This window comes from Myotis davidii, unplaced genomic scaffold, assembly GCF_000327345.1.
Source record: "Myotis davidii unplaced genomic scaffold, ASM32734v1 scaffold1252, whole genome shotgun sequence".
Classification (NCBI taxonomy): domain Eukaryota; kingdom Metazoa; phylum Chordata; class Mammalia; order Chiroptera; family Vespertilionidae; genus Myotis; species Myotis davidii.
Genome location: NW_006283888.1, coordinates 590,964 through 609,617, shown reverse-complemented (window position 1 = coordinate 609,617; position 18,654 = coordinate 590,964). Strand labels below are relative to the sequence as shown.

General features: G+C 39.8%; 1 protein-coding gene across 1 annotated transcript in view; it reads right to left on the bottom strand.

Moving 5' to 3' along the window:
* DNAJB11 (DnaJ heat shock protein family (Hsp40) member B11) overlaps window positions 1–18,654 on the bottom strand; it is a 21,458-nt gene that overhangs the window by 2,593 nt on the left and 211 nt on the right. The window contains exons 2-8 of the mRNA XM_006754158.2: window positions 18,491–18,654; window positions 15,191–15,347; window positions 10,253–10,350; window positions 8,439–8,571; window positions 3,094–3,236; window positions 2,259–2,341; window positions 1,563–1,620 (exon numbers count right to left, since the gene is read on the bottom strand). Of these exons, the coding sequence (XP_006754221.2) occupies window positions 1,563–1,620; window positions 2,259–2,341; window positions 3,094–3,236; window positions 8,439–8,571; window positions 10,253–10,350; window positions 15,191–15,347; window positions 18,491–18,558 (740 nt within the window). The 5' untranslated portion in view covers window positions 18,559–18,654. The remainder of the gene's footprint in view (window positions 1–1,562; window positions 1,621–2,258; window positions 2,342–3,093; window positions 3,237–8,438; window positions 8,572–10,252; window positions 10,351–15,190; window positions 15,348–18,490) is intronic.

The window sequence follows — 18,654 nt, the reverse complement described above, 5'->3', positions numbered from 1 at the left end:
GCCAAACCGGTTTCGGCCATATATATTTTTTTTAAAGTAAGAAAGACTAGGGGGGTAAAGCTGGGGGAAATATCAGGGAGATTAAAGAGTGCTGTGTCCTGGCCAGAGTGGCTCAGTGGTTGAGCATTGATCCAGGAATCAAGAGTTCCTGGTTTGATTCCAGGTCAAGGCACATGCCTGGGTTGTAGGCTCGATCCCCATTAAGGGGTGTTCAGAGACAGCCAATCCATGATGTTTGTCTTTCTTATTTTTTTAATAGTATACATATTTTATTTATTTTTTTAAATTTCTTTATTGATTAAGGTATTACATATGTGTCCTCATTCCCCCATTACTCCCCAAAATCCCTCCACTCATGGCCGCACCCCCCTGTTGTCTGTGTCCACTGGTTAGGCTCATATGCACGCATACAAGTCCTTTGGTTGATCTCTCTCTCCCCCTTACCACCACCCTCCCCTACCTTCCCTCTGAGTTTTGACAGTCTGATCTATGCATCTCTGTCTCTGGATCTGTTTTTGTTCATCAGTTTATGTTGTTCATTATATTCCACAAATGAGTGAGATCATGTGATATTTATCTTTCTCTGACTGGCTTATTTCACTTAGCATAATGCTCTCCAGTTCCACATGATGTTCCTTTCTTATTGATGTTTCTGTCTATCCTACTCCCTTCCTCTCTCTAAATATCAGTAAAAAAAAAAATTTTTTTTAAAGAGTGCTGTGAGGGAAAAACCCTAGGAGGTGGGTGCCCATTTCTCCATATTTAGGTGAGAACCTTGTTTCAAAAAATCCTTAGAAGCAAAGGAATCTCTGTCTTCCAAAATGGTAACAGGAGAGAAATAATAAACAGAAAGCCTGAATCCCAGGCAAAATCTTGTCTAAGCAGCACTTCATGCTGAAGAGAAGCCAACAAAGAGCTCTGCCTGTACAGAAGCAGCATACTATATAAAGGAAGAGTCTTTGGATGCGGCCTTTGATCAGTTGCATCTCAGGTCTCCTCCACTTGTCATTCTTGTCTGCTTCTCTTTAACAGCTCCTTGCTTGTTTTATTAATTACTAGAGGCCTGATGCAAGAAATTCGTGCATAGGGGGGAGGGTCCCCTCAGCCCAGCTTGCACACTCTCCAATCCGGGACCCCTCAGGTGATGTCTGACTGCTGGTTTAGGGCCTAAACCAGTAGTCGGACCTGCTGTTCAGTCGTTTGGTGTCCCTCACTAACACCCCTGCTGGTCCAGTAGCCCCTAGCAACCTGCTGTTCAGTCATTACTGTTACTGTGATGGTGTCCTAGACAATTTGCATATTCCTCTATTATTAGTAAAGATTTCCTTCTAACACCTTTTGAATTTGTAGGCTCTGAGTAAATATATAACAAGGCCAAATCCTAGGCCTTAACCCAAAATCTTCAGTATTGTTGTAGAGTTACAAGCAATCATTGAGGGTATGACAGATATTAAACAGAGGAGAAACTCTAGAAGTGCCCTGGTGGCTATCCATATTTCTATAATCTGATGCATCTGAAAAGCAGGCGCTGAAGGGAAAGCCTCTAAAATTAGATTACTTACTTGACAACTTTGATTCGGAACCGTAAGTCTCCTGGTTCTCCGTCCACATGAGGCTCACCTGGTCAGAAAAGATTCAAGCCGACTGTGAGCCACACATGTCTGACACTGCAAATCTATTTGAAACCTCTACCTAAGGTGTCAACTGTCAAGTCTATCTGTGAGAGCAGTGTCTCAACCTGGTTATACCAAGTTTCAAATAATTAGTCAAGATCACCTGGACCTTAGGCACAACAATAGATAACAACCTATTTCCTACACAGATAATGATTCATTGTTTTCTTGAACTTGAAATCTTAAAGTTTTTTTTTCTTTTAGAGTTTTAAATTTAACCCCAAAGGTAAGGTCTTAGAGTACCTTAATGCCAACTAAAGTTACATATCTTCTTTCATTGCTGAGTTAAAATTAATCCATTAAGATCTGAACACCCTAAATTTTGATAGATATAACTTAGACTACTTGATAGTAATTTTTGCAGATGATATTCAAAGGATAAACAGTAATGCTAAGACTTACGGCGTCCAAATATGATGGTAACAACAGGCTTTCTGTACACTAAACTCACTAAAGAGTGGTAGAAATGATATGTGCATTTACTCTGTGGCCATTAAGAGTATGGAGCGAGGTCAGAGTGGGAGGCACTCACAAGCAAACAGAGCAGAAAGTCATGATAATAAAACATCAACACCAATATTTTACCTTCTCCAATGAAGGGATACTCCATGGCATCTCTCACCCCAGGCTCTATTTCTACCTCCAGTGTTCGTTCCTCATTCACTAGTCTGAAACAAAGAAAATTTAAAATGAAAAAAAGAAAGTACAAACCAAACCCCTGGTACAAATAATTAGTTTTATCTATTTTATCAGAGCTTTTTCTTGGAAGACTATCCTGTACCTCTAATTGAGAAGGCCATCTGACATCTATTTATATCTATTTGCCAAAACAGGAAAAAGCTAATACTTTATAGTAGATAATCACTGCAACTGCAGTGGGCTGATTACTCTGAACTGCGTGATCCCTCACAGAGAAAACCACTCACACTTACATACATTTGCATTTGGAAGGGCAGGGTCATGTTATTAGGAATCCAGCAGGAGAGTTTATCCTGTCTGAGATTTTTCCTGATCCCACAAACAGCTGATCTAATTCTGATATACACAATTTAAGGTTCATTTAAATAGTTGTATTTGTAACACAATCAGCAAATAGTACTTCTCTAATCTGAAATGTTAGCTAGACATATAATATTGCTCTAATATTCCAAGCAGGAAAAAATGAAACATCAAACATTTATCAGGTATATTCAGAAATACAGGCCACTGCTCATTAGTTCAGAAACATAAAGGAAGATATTTAAAAGAAATACCTTTGGGAAAATAAAAATGTACAATTTCTTTGTTCTATCCTCTGGCAGAACACAAGAGAGAGAAGAGTGAGGGTAGGGAGGGGGAAAAATCTAGGAATGGACCATTAGCATTTTATTAGACAAACAAGATGATTAAAGTATCTCTTGGAGGAACAAATGTCACTTACTTGACATTAGGGCACTCATCGCAGACCACCTCCTGGGTCATCTGGAAGCGCCCTGGGCCCAGCTGGGTGGTCCGCATCTCTTGCCGACAGTTGCATTTTCGTTTGCCAGGAGCCTGTCTTGCCACAGGTTTGTTTCTAACTACCTAAGAAGTGCATAAACAATATTAGCTTCTCTCTCGCATAAAACAGCCTTTGGCTTCCTGAACTGGCCAGGGCTCTCTCTGCACATGTGCCAGGGCTGGAACTTCCCCTTCTCTGGTAGCTATCCCTCAGGGAGACCTGAGCTGAAAGAAGTATTTCAGGAGTTACAAATCAGCCCCAAACACTAATGAAACATTCAGATATTTAAATGACTCACATTCTAAAGTTGGAGAAGAGAAAAGGGAGTAAGAGAGAACAGCCCTGGCTGGTTTGGAACGGTGGTTAGAGCACTGGCCTGAGGACCGAAGGGTCTCGGGTCTGATTCCCAGTCAAAGGCACGTACATCGGTTGTAGTTCAGGCCTGGCCCTGGTCAGGGTGCATGCAATCAATTGATGTTTCTCACACTGATGTTTCTCTTTCTCTCCCTCCTCACCTCCCCCCAACCCCTGCTTCTTCCTCCCTCCCTTCTATTCTCTTTAAAAATCAATGGAAAAAAGATCCTCCAGTGAGGATTAAACAAACAAAAAAAGAAAGAAGAGAACAGAAAAACAATGTGTAATATATCAGCATTTATAAGCCATAATTAAATACTGCTGAGTTAAAGTAGTTCACAGAATTACTATCTCACAGAAATCTGAGCTGTGTAAAGCATAACCCTTGAAGAACAACCACAGCCTTCAAGAGCTGGTACTTGGCTACCACCAGAAGATTAGTGAAAACAATCTTAATGAAAACAATTCCTTGTTTCAGGCAACTCAGTCTAGGGCTGCTTCCAGTGCTATCTCAATTCAGATACTTTAACACACAGGAAAAGACACAATGTTCATGTCTTTGTACTTGATTGCAATCACACATTATGATCCCTCTAAGTTATGTGGAACCTAATTTAAACGGAAAAATGTACTCTTGCTTTTACCTATTTAATTAGTCAAACACCTAATCACAAAGCACATGTTCACGCAGCAGGTGACACAATGCTTGGAGAAAAAAATTCCTGAAAGCCTACCAACATGTGAAAGCCCAGGTCAACAGAATAAATAACAATAATAGTAATTAGAGCAAATACTTTACAGCACTTACTATATGCGAAGCAACGCTCTAATCACTTTTACATATAGGAACTCATTTAATCCTCACAACATCCTTCTGAGTAGGTATTGTTATTATTTCTATTTTACAGAGGAAGCAATGAAAGTACACAAAGGTTCAGTATCATGACCAAGGTCACATAACTAACTCATGGCAGAGCCAGGGTTCTAAACCAGGCAACCTAGCTCCAAAGTTCATGTTTTTTAACCACTATGTCCTCTCAAAATAATTTTTTCTTAAAAAAGAATTCACACCCTAGCTGGTTTGGCTCGATGGATAGAGCGTCAGCCTGTGGACTGAAGGGTCCCAGGTTTGATTCCGGTCAAGAGCACATGCCTAGGTTGTGGGCTCAATCCCCAGTGTGGGGGGTGCAGGAGGCAGCAGATCAATGATACTCTCTCATCATTGATGTTTCTCTCTCTTCCTTCCTCTCTGAAACAGATAAAAAAATACTTTTTAAAAAGGTTATAAACAAAAAAGAATTCACTATTGATTCATTTAAATAGCATGGCCACTTACATCCTTCATAAGTACATTAAAAAGAATTAGTATAAAAACACACTAACTGCAAAAAGTGATGTGCTCTGTATTAGCGATGACTACAGACAACAGGTCTGGAAGGGAGTATGGGAGTTAACGAGGCTCACTTCTTTTCTCCCACCTGAACAAGCCGTCTTGTTTTGGAAGGAGAGATGACCAACATATTTTGAATTCCCTTTTCTCCCATTCTTCAGACTGAACAACAGTATTACAAGCCAGTTGCATCTTCTGTAATGTCTAGTCCTCTTCTTTCAACTATTCAGAGCAAAAGTCACAACTAAAAACATGCTTCCTATCAAGATGGCACATACGCACAAACTACTGCTATCTCCTCCAAAATCACCCTGTGAAACTATAAGAAAACATGAATTCCAGTCCTGGCCGGTGTCTCAATTGGTTGGAGTGTTGTCCCACACATTGAAGGGCCACAGGTTCGATTCCTGGTCAGGAGCATATACCCAGGTTGTGGGTTCAATCCCCAGTCGGGGCACATTGTATGGGAAATAACCAATCGATGTTTGTCTGTCTGTCTGTCTCTCTCTCTCTCTCTCTCTCAAAACAAACAAACAGAAACCCCCAAAAATATGAATTTCAAGAAACAATAATACAAAATGTGTGAGAAAACTCCAGAGATAGAATGCTTCTTTGAACTGGTATGTTTAAGGGTAATAGGAGCTAGCAGGGCAGTTAGAGGATATTGAAGTTCAGCTCTTGCCTCCTTCCTGAACTGCCTCAGGACAGGCCTTCTCCTCCCCAGGAAACAGTAGAACCCAGACATCAAACAAAAACTCCAAGAAAACAAAACACAGGTAAAACCACTAGATAAGTGCTTGCCCTAATATGCTCTATAAGGGAAGAGAGGTATTGATATCCACAGGGGCATATGAGCTCAAAAACTAAAACAACTAGAGACCTGAGGACTCCAACTATCTACCACACCCTCCAAAGATGACAAACTGGATAACACATGTATTTTAAGCAAATCTATTAGAGAAGACCGTCTAATAAGTTAATATAAGCATAATACTTAAAGAGATAAAGACATTATAAAAATGAAATAGATTAAGAAATAATACAAGAAAGAAGTGTAAATATCTATCTATAATAATAAAAGCGTAACATGCTAATTAGAGTAGACAGCCGAATGACCTTTCACGTTCATTCTGGACGTCCTTCTGGATGAAGCCGCGGCAGCGGGGGCCGAGGCAGAGGTGGTTAGGGGCCATCAGGCAGGCAGGTGAGTGATTAGGGGCAATCAGGCATGCATGCAGAGTGGTTAGGGGCGACCGGGCAGGCAGGCAAGCAGTTAGGGGCGATCAGACAGGCAGGCTAGTGTTTAGGGGCAATCAGACAAGCAGGCAGAGGGGTTAGGGCCAATCAGGTAGGCAGGAGAGTGTTTAGGGGCAATCAGACAGGCAGGCAAGTAGTTAGGAGCCAGTGATCCCGGATTGTGAGAGGGATGTCTGATTGCCATTTTAGGACTGATCCCGCAGGGATCCCTGCAGGATCAGGCCTAAACCAGCAGTCAGACATCCCCTGAGGGGTCCTGGATTGCGAGAGGGTGCAGGCCAGGCTGAGGGATTCCCCCCCCACACACACCCCTGCCCTGTGCACAAATTTCATGCACTCGGCCTCTAGTGTGTGTATGTATATGTGTGTGTGTGTGTATAAAAGCCTAAGCAACTGTACAATGGAACGACTAGTCACTATGATGCACACTGACCACCAGGGGGCCGATGCTCAACACAAGAGCTGCCCCAGCCTGCAGCCCCGATCACCAATGGGGCCTGCCGGCCAACCTCCTGGTCTCTCCCTACAGCTGGCAGGGCCCGATTGCTTGATTGGGGTGGGGTCCCCAGGCTGGGACAGGGAACAGGGGGTGGGTGGCGGTGGATGCGACCCCTTTCCCAGGGGGGCCGAGGGCCAGCTCCCTCCTTGGGGCTGGCAGCCAACCTCCTGGGTCCCTCCCCTCTTCCCCCCTATCTCCTGCGGGCAGGTCCCAATCAGCCTGCCACCCACCTGCCGTGGTGACGGTTGGCCCCTCTCCCCTGTCAGCCAACCTCCCAGTCCTTCCCCCCAGCTGGCAGTTCCTGATCGCCCAATCAGGGCTGGGACCCAGGCTGGGATGGGGATCTGGGAGTGGGTGATGGTGGATTCAGGCAGTGAGGAAAGGAGGAGGGGAGGAGGCGGCGGGGCGGGGAACTGTGTGGTGGCGGTGCGTGGGTGGCAAGGGAAGGAGGAGGTAGGGAGGTGGGGAGGCGGGGAACCTGATTGGCCCTGATCACCAGCCAGGCCTGTGGATCCCACCCATGCACGAATTTCATGCACCGGGCCTCTAGTTATGTATAAAAATATGAGTTGAAATAAAAACACAGCTGATGGGGTATTATTAGAATGGACATAACTTAAGATTAAAGTAGTGAGCTGGGAGACCATGAGGGACTCTCCCAGAAGGAAGCAGGGAAGGATAAAGAAGTAGAAATATTTAATATTTAAAAGAAAGTTAACAGCAGACAGAAGTAGATGTGACAATGGATTAAATATCTAAAAATATAGTATAGATACAAAGGATTAGTAGTAAGAATAAGCTTTTCCTATAAATTAATGAAAACAGGGCAAAAGAAAAATGGACAAAAGACATGAGAGGGCATTTCATAAGAAAGGAAAAAATATGGCCAATAAACACATGAAGATGCTTATCCTAATTACTAATCCAAACTACAAAAAGATAACATTTTATACCCATTTAATGCATGAAACCTGAGAAGTCTAATAATTCAAAATATTGGAGAGGTGGGCAGATCATAGGATCTTTTATAAATTGCAGGTGGAAATGTTGGTACTAATCAATTGAAAAAACAATATGGTATTATCTTGTACAAGTGAATGCTGGTTCATATTACCCAGCAATTCCACTATTACTTATAACCAACCAAAAGAAATTCTTGCTCAAATGTACCTCGATATATATATATATATATATATATATATATATATATATGTGTGTGTGTATATATGTATATATATTCATAAAAACACTGTTTGAAATTGAAATAAACTGGAAATAACCTATGTGTCTATTGATACATTGTTGTCAATACGTTGTGATAAATTCTACTCAGCAGACTTATAGCTAAAAGCAGCAACATGGATGAAAAAAGCCAGTACCAGAGTATGATGTACAGTATGATACCATTTTGACAAAGCCAAAAACAATCAAAATAAATAATATATTAACCAGGTATTCATATATATAGTACAACAGGCAAGAATGGCAAGGAAATAATAGACAAAATTTAGGTTAGCAGCTACCTTTGAAGGTAGCTGGGGAACATAATAGGGAAGTAGCATGTAGGTAGATGTAAGTGGTGGTATTTATTTCGTTCTTGGGCTGGGTGATGAGTTTATGACATAACAGTGTATCATGAACCAAAGATTATGATTAATGCAACTCTACATATCTAGTCACTCTCCCACTCCCTAAAAGACAGAGAAGGTGCCCAGAAACCTCTTGGTTTTAGTCAAAAGAACAAGTTTTGTGAGTCAATCGAATACCCGAATTGTTTGAACTTACTTCCACAAAATTTCCTGCATATACTTCTTCCAAAGTGACTTCTAGATCTACAATAATATCACTTCCTCTGGGAATATTTCTGTCTTGCTGTCGAGGGGTTCCTCCAAACATGAAACCAAAATCTCCAAAGAAGCTGTAGATAAGTGTAAAGTTAACAGGAAAAGATATCAGAGTTCACGTCTTACAATGATTCAGTTTTCTTCACATTCATAAAATATTGTGTCCTACCAACATATTGTATAAAACTATAAGACGTTTTAAATACTTTGGAGTCACACATTATATACAATTTTTAATTTATACAATATCAACTATATTGCCCCACCACAAAACAATTACTTTTTAATATAGTATTGTCGAGATATATAGTATAGTGCAAATATATAGTTATACAAATGAATTCAGTTGGGCTTAATCAATGAAATAATGTTTCAATATTGAGGAATATCAAGATATAATGGGCTTATTGAGAAAGGGTATATAGTGTATATAACCATGTAATGGTAATTCTGAACATTTGTAATGTTCACTTTATATGCTTTTTAGAAACTAACTTTTGTGAAAGCAACTGGTCTGTACAAAAATCTTGGGTACATAATTAAATAAACTGAAAAACCATCAGCCTTAGTAAAATTCTAAACCTTACGGAAAAGGAAGTTCTGATCTCTACAAGACCAAAATTAATTTTTGTAACAGAAGCATCACTTTGAGATCAATACAAACAGTGACCTTCAACTGTGAAGGTGTGCTCACCTTAATGTTAATTTCTGGTGTTATTAAGCCTCAGATGTTAGCACAGTGACAATGACAACTATATAATTCCCCCCAGCCAACCAGTCTTGGTGAATGGATTACTGAATCTTAAAAACAGAGAGGGAGGGTTTGGGGAGAGGAGGTGGAGAGGTACAAACTTTTTCTGTCTTGGCATCTCTAGGGATCACTTCTAACAGCCACGGTGAACGGGACACTTCCCTAGCAGGCTAAACCCAAATCAACCCCGGGATGAAAAGGATTTCCTAACCACATTACTCACACACCTTCACAAGTCCTAAAAATCTGTCACCCCAAACACTATTGTATGAGATAGTGACTTTTACTTCTTTTGGAGAAGGGTTCACAAAACCCTTTGAGAATCTGAAGAAAACAATAAACCCTCTCCCCATAGAAATGCATATTCAAACGTTTTTTGTTCATAACTTGACTTGAAATCCTAGATTAAGATCTCCTATTATAGGACATCATCAATAAAGAGGGGTTCAGATAGTGGGAAGGAAAGAGTTTACTATTCCAGCCACTTAGCATTTCCAGAAAGCTACCTCACAGCAGGAGATAAAGAGCCTCTACCCCAATTCCTTCCCTAAATGCTGGTTGTCATAATTGTCCCACTCGTGTTGACAGGATGAAAGAGAAGTAGCTGTAGGTATGGGAGTAGGAATTTCTCTCTCTCTCTCTCTCTCTCTCTTTTACAAGAATAACTTTGCTCATTAAATCATTTGCAAATGCTAAGACAGCAAGATGAGGACAAACTGGTTTCCAACGTTTATCTGTCCCCCCAACATTGTCAGGGTTGATTTGACTGACACAGTTGGTTAAATGGACAGCCCTTTCAGTACTATCTGTCTTTTCTGGAGCTTTGTGAAAATGGAAGAGCACATTCCCACAGGGAGGATGATGATTGACCTTTTGGTCAAGGATCAGTTGAGTTATACTCTTCATCAAAAGCTTCTGAACAAGGGAGCAAGGATAATTCTTTCATAATCACTAAGTGATCCATTCTGTGATGCTACTACTTTGCAGATGGGTAAATTACATACTGTGAAAAAATGTCTCCATGGGAGCTCTGATGACCCTCTTTTAATCCCTCTTCACCGTAAGTATCATACTGTTTCCGTTTCTCACTATCTGACAGAACCTGGGGACAAAAAAGATCGTGAGTTGGTAATGTTCAGATAAGGTTCATTCATATTTGTTTTTTTTAAAACTCCAATACTGTGTCTAAGATTTTAGTGAATGTAGTTTTTAATCATATATAGTATTAAGGCATGTTTATAAAATTTTCTTTAGTAGACTAAATTCTTTGATGCATCATTCATTTTTTTAACTTCCAGATTGCTAAATTCATGATTTTTTTGTGGTTGTTTTATATGACTGTTGAGTGAATGCCTGAGGAGGAGGCTTGTGTCTAAAAAAAGTCCTGAGGGATTCAAAGGCAAAGAATTTGGAGCTGAGGTGGCTGAGGGAAGTGAGCTGGGTTGTTTTGGCCATCTCTGGCTGGAGAAAAGGGGCATGTTTGGGGACAGATAAGCCTACGTTCAAAGCCCAACTCTGGCTCTTCCAAGTGCAGGGATGCTGTCCCCACATTGAGTTTCAAGTTCCTCTTCTTCCCAGCCTTACTTTTCTCATATCTGAAGAAGTACTGACTTCCGAGATGGGGCTTGCTAAAGGGCAGCCTCTAGAGTCACTTCTTAAGTTTTTGAGAATTCATGGGCAGCTTCTCTAGGCTATTTCCAGGGATTGCGAACAACTCCCACTCGGCAGGGGTCACATTTGTCAATTGTTGGCGGTAGTGCTGTCTGAAGGAAGTCTGGAAACCTGACGACCTTGGGTCACTATGTGACCTTCCACCAGTTACTTCCCCTCTCTGTTTCCACTTCAGGCAAATGAGGATGGTAATCCAGTGGGCTACTTCACCCTCTCCCCTTCATGGCTCATGATCAAGTCTCCTGGAAACAGAATCCATATTTTCCTTGGGGACCAGTCTCCCTTCCCTCTCTCCCATCACAGACTATGAATTTGGGGTGGGGATTAATATTTTTAATTTAAACTCACCTAGTCACATAAAAATAATATCTGATACTAATGTGGTTATGAAAGTGAGGGCAGTAACAGAAAAGAGGTGAGATAAATTCCCGTTTCACCTCCCGGTGCTTATGCTATGGACCACTATGTGATATTATTCCCTAACTATAAACTAGGATAAAACTAAGACAGACTCTCATTAGTGCCAGAAACAGTAAATTAGGACAACCTTACAATTTGCTCAGCCCTACATGTCTATACCACATTTCTCTCCCCCCCACTATACACACATTAAGAGATTGGCAAATCAAGAGAATAAAATGATAGACACTCCAAAAAGGCCTAAACTGCTATATTTTCACATTTCCTTTTTCATTTTGGGGGATATAAAGAAATCCATTTATGGAAGAATGCTGTCTGCCATGTATATGTTTAAGTTCATAACTTCCTGTGTTTGCATCACAGAGTAAAAAGGGACACTGCTCTGTGAAGGCTGCTCAAGGTCAATTTCATAGCTTGAAAAGACTTTTTACAGTTTTAAAGGTTTTAGAAAACTACATGCACAGTTAAAGGTATATGCTTTCTCATTGGGCCCACTCCACACATAATACCAAAGAAAGTAAAAACAAAATAAGCTTTCATACTCTTCAGAATTTTTTTTCTAAAAAAAGCTTCCCATCTATTCAGAGCAATCTGAAGTACCTGCACACATACACCTTTGAAAATTAAATAAGTGAATACTCTTTCTTTGACATTTTAAACTCACATTTAAACAGCAAGTGAAGGAGAAAGTTATTGCAAACCCATACTCGTGTTGGCTCAGGAGAAGAGGTTGGAAGTAGGTGGGGAAGTTGACTCAGCAAAAGAAAAGGAATCTGATTGCCATATGTAAACAGAGCACACATTTGGCTCAAGGTCTAAATGATGTGCAAGTGGCCCAGCAAACATTTACTAACATTTAAGATACATTTAGAAGAATGAAAAGAATTTGAGTGTATGTGAAAGTGAGCATTCTTAAAAGTAAGTCCAGAAGTTAGTCCAGAAGTGTCTAAAGTATTTGACTAAAGCCACTATGATAGACCATGTGAGAGAAAGGGATGTTTTGGTAAATATCCTAAAAAAAAAAAAAAAGTAGCTACACTGGAAAAGAAGAAATGGGCAGAGTTAACTTAAAAACACACACCAAAAACCCACAACTCTTATTATTATGCAATTTGGATTTCCACTTTCAAGTCTACTTCTCTGATGTTGTCTTGAAAAAGAAATGAACACTACAATTGGATCTATAAGAAACACCATTTCAAAAACCCCAAAGACTGTATTTTAATCAGTTCTCTTTGGACATCAGAGGCTTCTGAAATAACTCCCTCAACACTACCCGTAAAGTTATCTATTACCATTCCTTACCTTTTTCTGTCTAAGGAATGTAATTTAATTCTATGATCTTGGAAACGATTTTATTTCTAACAGAAATAAAAAAGATTAGTTGATTGGCCAATCAACCCACAAAGTGTCAACTAATTAAAATGTAGTAGTCCTAGCTCAGTGGAGAAGACAGATTTGTGTTCACAAAAGACTCTTCAACCTTACAACTCTAATTTATTTAAGAAACAAAAGCAATCAACTGAATGAGACAAAAAAACAAAAACTGCCCTAACCAGTTGGCCTGCGGTCTGAAGGGTCCCAGGTTCGATTCCAGTCAAGGGCATGTACCTTGGTTGCGGGCACATCCCCAGGAGGGGGCATGCAGGAGGTAGCTGATCGATGTTTCTCTCTCATCAATGTTTCTAACTCTCTATCCCTCTCCCTTCCTCTCTGTAAAAAGTCAATAAAATATATTTAAAAAAAACAAAAACTGAACTTGTGACTTATAAAGGCTCTTAAGAGTTGAATAAACTGCAATCTCATGAATGAACCTGCATAGGTTATGGCTAAAGAACATGGAAGATTCTTTAAAAAGCATAGTAAATTCATAGCGATAGCTTCCTTAGAAAATATTATTGAGTACTGGGTTCCTAGCAAACAATGGGAATATTCATAGGAAATATAGTGCAAAAATATGGACTTCATATTATTAACAAGACACAAAATGTTACATACAATGTAAGAGAGTACACCAACCCTCTCAAGTTTATTTGAGAGCCTGAAGTTAGATATTTCAGGCCTACAGGATCCCTGAAGGTGCCTATAGAAGGGGGGCCCTATTAGTTCTAGGTTTTACCTGGGTATAAGTCTCTCTTTCAGTACATTCACTTCTTTAATCTAGGAAGCCTTGGGATCCCTTCCTTTGGGTTTTTTCCACTACTAACATATTTTTCAGATTTGTTTCTAGCCTTCTAACCATACAGAGATTTAACCTGAATTCAGAAGTTTTAGCTCCATGATGTTTGGAGTTAATTTTTTTTTTTTCTGTGCCCTTTTAGAAAATGGAAATGATAAGAATCTATTGTGTAATTGAAATGTGCTAAGAAAGCAGAACTGAAATATTCTCACACAAAAAAAATGATAAATATGTGAGGTGATGGATGTGTTAACTAGATGGGTGGAATCTTTTCACAATGTATACGTATACCAAATCATTATGATGGCCCTAGCCGGTTTGGCTCAGTGGATAGAGTGTCGGCCTGCGAACTGAAGGGTCCCGGGTTCAATTCTGGTCAAGGGCATGTACCTCATACCTTGGTTACAGGCTCCCCCCTGGCCTGGGCCTTGATCAGGGCAAATGCAGGAGGCAACCAATCAATGTGTTTCTCTCACATCGATATTTCTCTGTCTTTCCCTCTCTCTTCCATTCTAAAAATCAATGAAATTATCCTCGGGTGAGGATTAAAAAACAAAATCATTATGATGAACACTTCAAATATATACAATTCTATTTGTCAATTATACCTCAATAAAGCTGGGAAAAAAATAGAACCACAGAGCTCTTATTCTATTTTTAGAGGTAAGATGAATTGCAACACATACAAAATAGCTAACTCCTATATTAATAGATGAAAGATTATCAAAGCTTATTTGTAAACTTTTTTCAACGTAGTGTTGAAAGGTTCTGTGTATAAGTTTTTTAAATAGTAAATGATTTATTATACATTCAGTAAATATTCCTCAGTATTGTTAAAAATGAAAAAGAAAAGAAAATAGGAATAAGGATATGTCCAGTTCTACTATAGTATCATGGTGTCCTAGTGAAGAGTGAATAGGATGGTACACATGAAAGTGTTTTGACTTCAAAGATTAGAGGTTGCAAATTCAAACTATAGTTGTTTTGTTTGATTTGCATTAATAAAATTTTTTAAATTGAATTAGTTACCAAAATTTACAATCAGGAGAATTTACTTTAAACATCTGGATTTCTACTTTCCTTGAAACATTAAATTATGTGGTAACAGTGTTTGCATTTGTAAATGGCAAAAACTGAATAGGACTGAATAACAGCTGCTCCCTTGAAATGCAGCAAGAAGGCTTCAGTTTGTCACCGTCCTGATCAATCCCTATTGATTCCCAATATGAGAGGCAGAATATCCACTGTGATGCTTTATCTTATAATCGCTACTTCTCTGGTCCATATAGGCATGTGGATTTGTGATTTTCATTTAGATTTTGTTTGTTTCTGGCTCCAGGTCCCAAACTGATTCATTAGTTGCTTGGTGATTAATCTATTTATTCACTCATCAATCTAACTTTTATTTCAATCATCAATCATCTTTTCCAACATTACTCTCCTTAATAAAACAAATATTAATATAAAAAAGGCAGGAAATGACATCTATAAACGTCAAAGTACAATATAACAACAAATACTACTTTTATTTATAGCCTATTTTTAAGAAGAAATGGCTTGAAAGAAGAGTATTTCCTGTGTTACACAGTTTTTTTCTGTGTCCTAATTATAGATAGTTGCAAACGCCCATATGCAGGGTTTTATTGGTACATTATCCTTTTTCCTGACTCACCTCATAAGCAGCACCCAGATCCTGGAATTTCTCCTGAGCTCGTGGATCATCAGGGTTCCGGTCAGGATGAAGCTGAAGGGCCAGTTTCCTGTAGGCCTTTTTAATATCTTTTATAGAGGCACTGCGAGGTACCCCCAAGATCTTATAGAAATCTCTCCTGGGGAGTGGGGAGAGGATACTTCATTACAGAGTTATGTAACACATTTTTAAAAGTGACTTTTTTTTTTCCTGCTTATGAGCAAAGGGGCAAGAAAATGAAGGTATACATGTGATACATACACACAAAATAATAACTAGAAAGAGAACACACCAGAATTTATAATGAGTTTTATATATTGAAGTAATCAAAGTGAGAGGCTATCTACTTTTTGAGCCCTGCTATAATTATTCAAAATATCTTTGGCATTCTTCTCTTAGAAATACCATCAGTCAAGAAAACCATTTTCTTACTTTACATTTACTTGTTATTTTCAACCAGTAAGTGTATAATGAAATTAACTCTCTCCTTTTCCTGTTACTGATTTCAAATGACATTTGACTGTTTCTGAAGATCAAATAACAACCTCAATGGATAATTTTCTTTACTCAAAATGACTGCATCACATAATGTTCCAACTAACAGCGGCACTGCTGGAATGCTAAAGATGAAGTGACTGAAGTTAACTTCAGAGGTTAATAATATATACAGGTTAAGCCCAAGCCCAAATAAGAAAAGAGAATAACACCCATTTAGATGTATGAGTTTTGGTGCTTTTTTGCTGGAAGAGAAAATATCAATCTTGCAGTCATTGCTAATAGTTATATTAGTTTGTCTAAGTCAAGTCTTAATTATAGACAGTTGCTAAAGCCCATATGCAGGAGCTTGTAAGTTACCGCAACTGAAAACATGCACATGGCATGAGCTGGGTATCAAGATAAGGTAGAGATCCACAGACCTCTTTGCAAGAGACTATGCTGGAACCAATCAATTACAAAGGAAATCTTTGCAAGAAAGGCCAATGGGAAGATAGACTAAAACTGTAATAAACTTTCAGAGCAGGGAATGTAGCCAGCCCGTAGAAGACATCAATAAATATCCACTGAATGAGCCTGGCCAGCTTGGCTCAGTGGTGGAGCACTGACTTATGAACCAGGAGGTTATGGTTTGGTTCCTGGTCAGGGGAATACCCAGTATCTCTCTCATTGTTGCTGTTTCTCTCTTTCTCTCCCTCTCTCTTCCTCTCTGAAATCAAATCAATAAAAATATTTTTTTTAAATTCACTGAATGAAATGAATAAATAAGCATGCTCACAAAAATCAATTCGTTTTGCCAGAGTCACTTTAGCCACCAGAAGTTATTCTGAAAACGCATTCTGTCAACAAAGGGGATGAGAAAGTTGTTCTCAATGGACACACTAATGTAGCAGTGATGGTAATTTATAATGCAGTGGGGGAAAGCATGCATTGGGTACAAAGATTCAGGTGATATGTAAGAGAAGATTTGACTTTGGGTAGTGGGCACACAATACAAAATGCAGATGATGTATCATTGAATTGTACACTTGAAACGTATATAACCTTAATAGCCAATGTCACCCCAATACATTTAATTTAAAAATAAAAACGATTTCGTAGCTTTTAGTCACACTTCAGGAAAATCATTTAACATAGTTTTAAAAATTATCACCCATAAGGGGTTCCATGAGGATTAATTAGGTGCTTTACCTTTGGCCCCAAAAATCTGCAAAAACTTTATATCTCTTGACACAAGAACTAACTAAATAAAAAGAACTAACTAAACAAAACAGTTAACTGTATAAAGAATAAAGCTTACTTAAAATATACTTAATATAAAAATGGTTAAGTAACAGCTCAGGAAAATATAGGGAAAAGATAGCCAGCATAATTCAGCATCAGTATTCAGCACCCAAGAGACTCCTTTATGAAAGCCTGACGTATAGAGCTATAGTATTAAATATTTATACTGATATTTTGTTTAAATACCTTAGTGTACTTAGTGCTTTAAGTGTAAAAAGTACTAACAAAAACAATAAAATATTACGTAGGAGAAGTTAATTTTTTAAAAACTTAAGATGTTTTACAAGAAAAAAAATGACAAAGTTTAAGCATACGTATATGCACCGGGGGAAAGCCTTTAAGAGAATAACAAACACTTACATTTTAAAGCTTTGCTAGGTAGGACTTGATCCATTTAGAGCAGTGGTTCTCAACCTTCCTAATGGCTCAACCCTTTAATACAGTTGCTCATGTTGTGGTGAGCCCCAATCATAAAATTATTTTCGTTGCTACTTCATAACTGTAATTTTGCTACTGTTATGAATCCTAATGTAAATATTTGATATGCAGGATGTATTTTCATTGTTACAAATTGAACATAATTAAAGCATTGTGATTAATCACAAAAACAACATGTAATTATATATGTGTTTTCTGATGGTCTTAGGGGACCCCTGTGAAAGGGTCGTTGGACTCCCCCAAAGGGGTCGCGACCCACAGGTTGAGAACCGCTAATTTAGAGCAATCTATTCATCGTTAGAAGCTAAGGCCTTCCTATTCCCCACATTCTAAAATGTAAGCCTGGCACATAATATCCTGTGGTCGGCAGGCATGTAGGACCATGGATCTTAAAGGCTGGAAGGATCCTCAGAATTCAGGTGGTCCCACTCCCTTCATGCAGGAGGCACATTAGTATCCTCAACTTGAATTTAGGTGGTTCCTTCAAGGTCACATAATTCATAAGTGGGGAGGCCAGAATCCTAGTCTACTACCTGTTGGTGAAATACTCTTCCCGCTCTTAATACCATTCAACTTCTCAAAAACGTACCATGGAGAGAGACAGTGAGGCAAGAGGACAGCTTAGGCTCAAAACCTCAAGAAGCGGTACACGGACTTTTCAAAGGGTCTGCACTCCATTTAACCTCCTTCCGTCCCAGCATGGCTTCCTTACCTGTTCGGCTAACTTCCTCACTCATCCTGGCACTAACCCACCCACTTGAATGTCAGCTCCCCAAGGGCTCGTGGCAGGCCCCTCTTCTCCAGCCTCCCGCCCCCGCACAGTGTTTGGCCCTGCACCCAACTCCCGCCCCTCCGGACAAGTCCAGCTCTCCAGCGCCTCTGGATCCAAGCCTCTCTCACTCGTGCCACCCATTGCTCTCCTTTCCACCCTGCTAGCCTGGTCCACGCAAGCCATTCCTCCGCCCCACCGTCTCGCCACAGCAATGCCCCCTCCTCGTCCTTCCAGCTCCGTCCCAGCCAAGGCTGACCCACGGGCCCCGTACCGCGCGGGTGCCCGTTCCTCACCCCGCGATCACGGTCCCGATGAGGTACAGCAGCAACAGGCAGAAGGTGCCCAGATTTTGCGGGGCCATGGTTTTTCTGTGCCAGCCTCTATGCCGGCCCCTGTCCAACACACTCCTCGCTGTCTCCGCCGGCGCCGTCGGCTCGCGCCAGCCCACCGGGCCCTC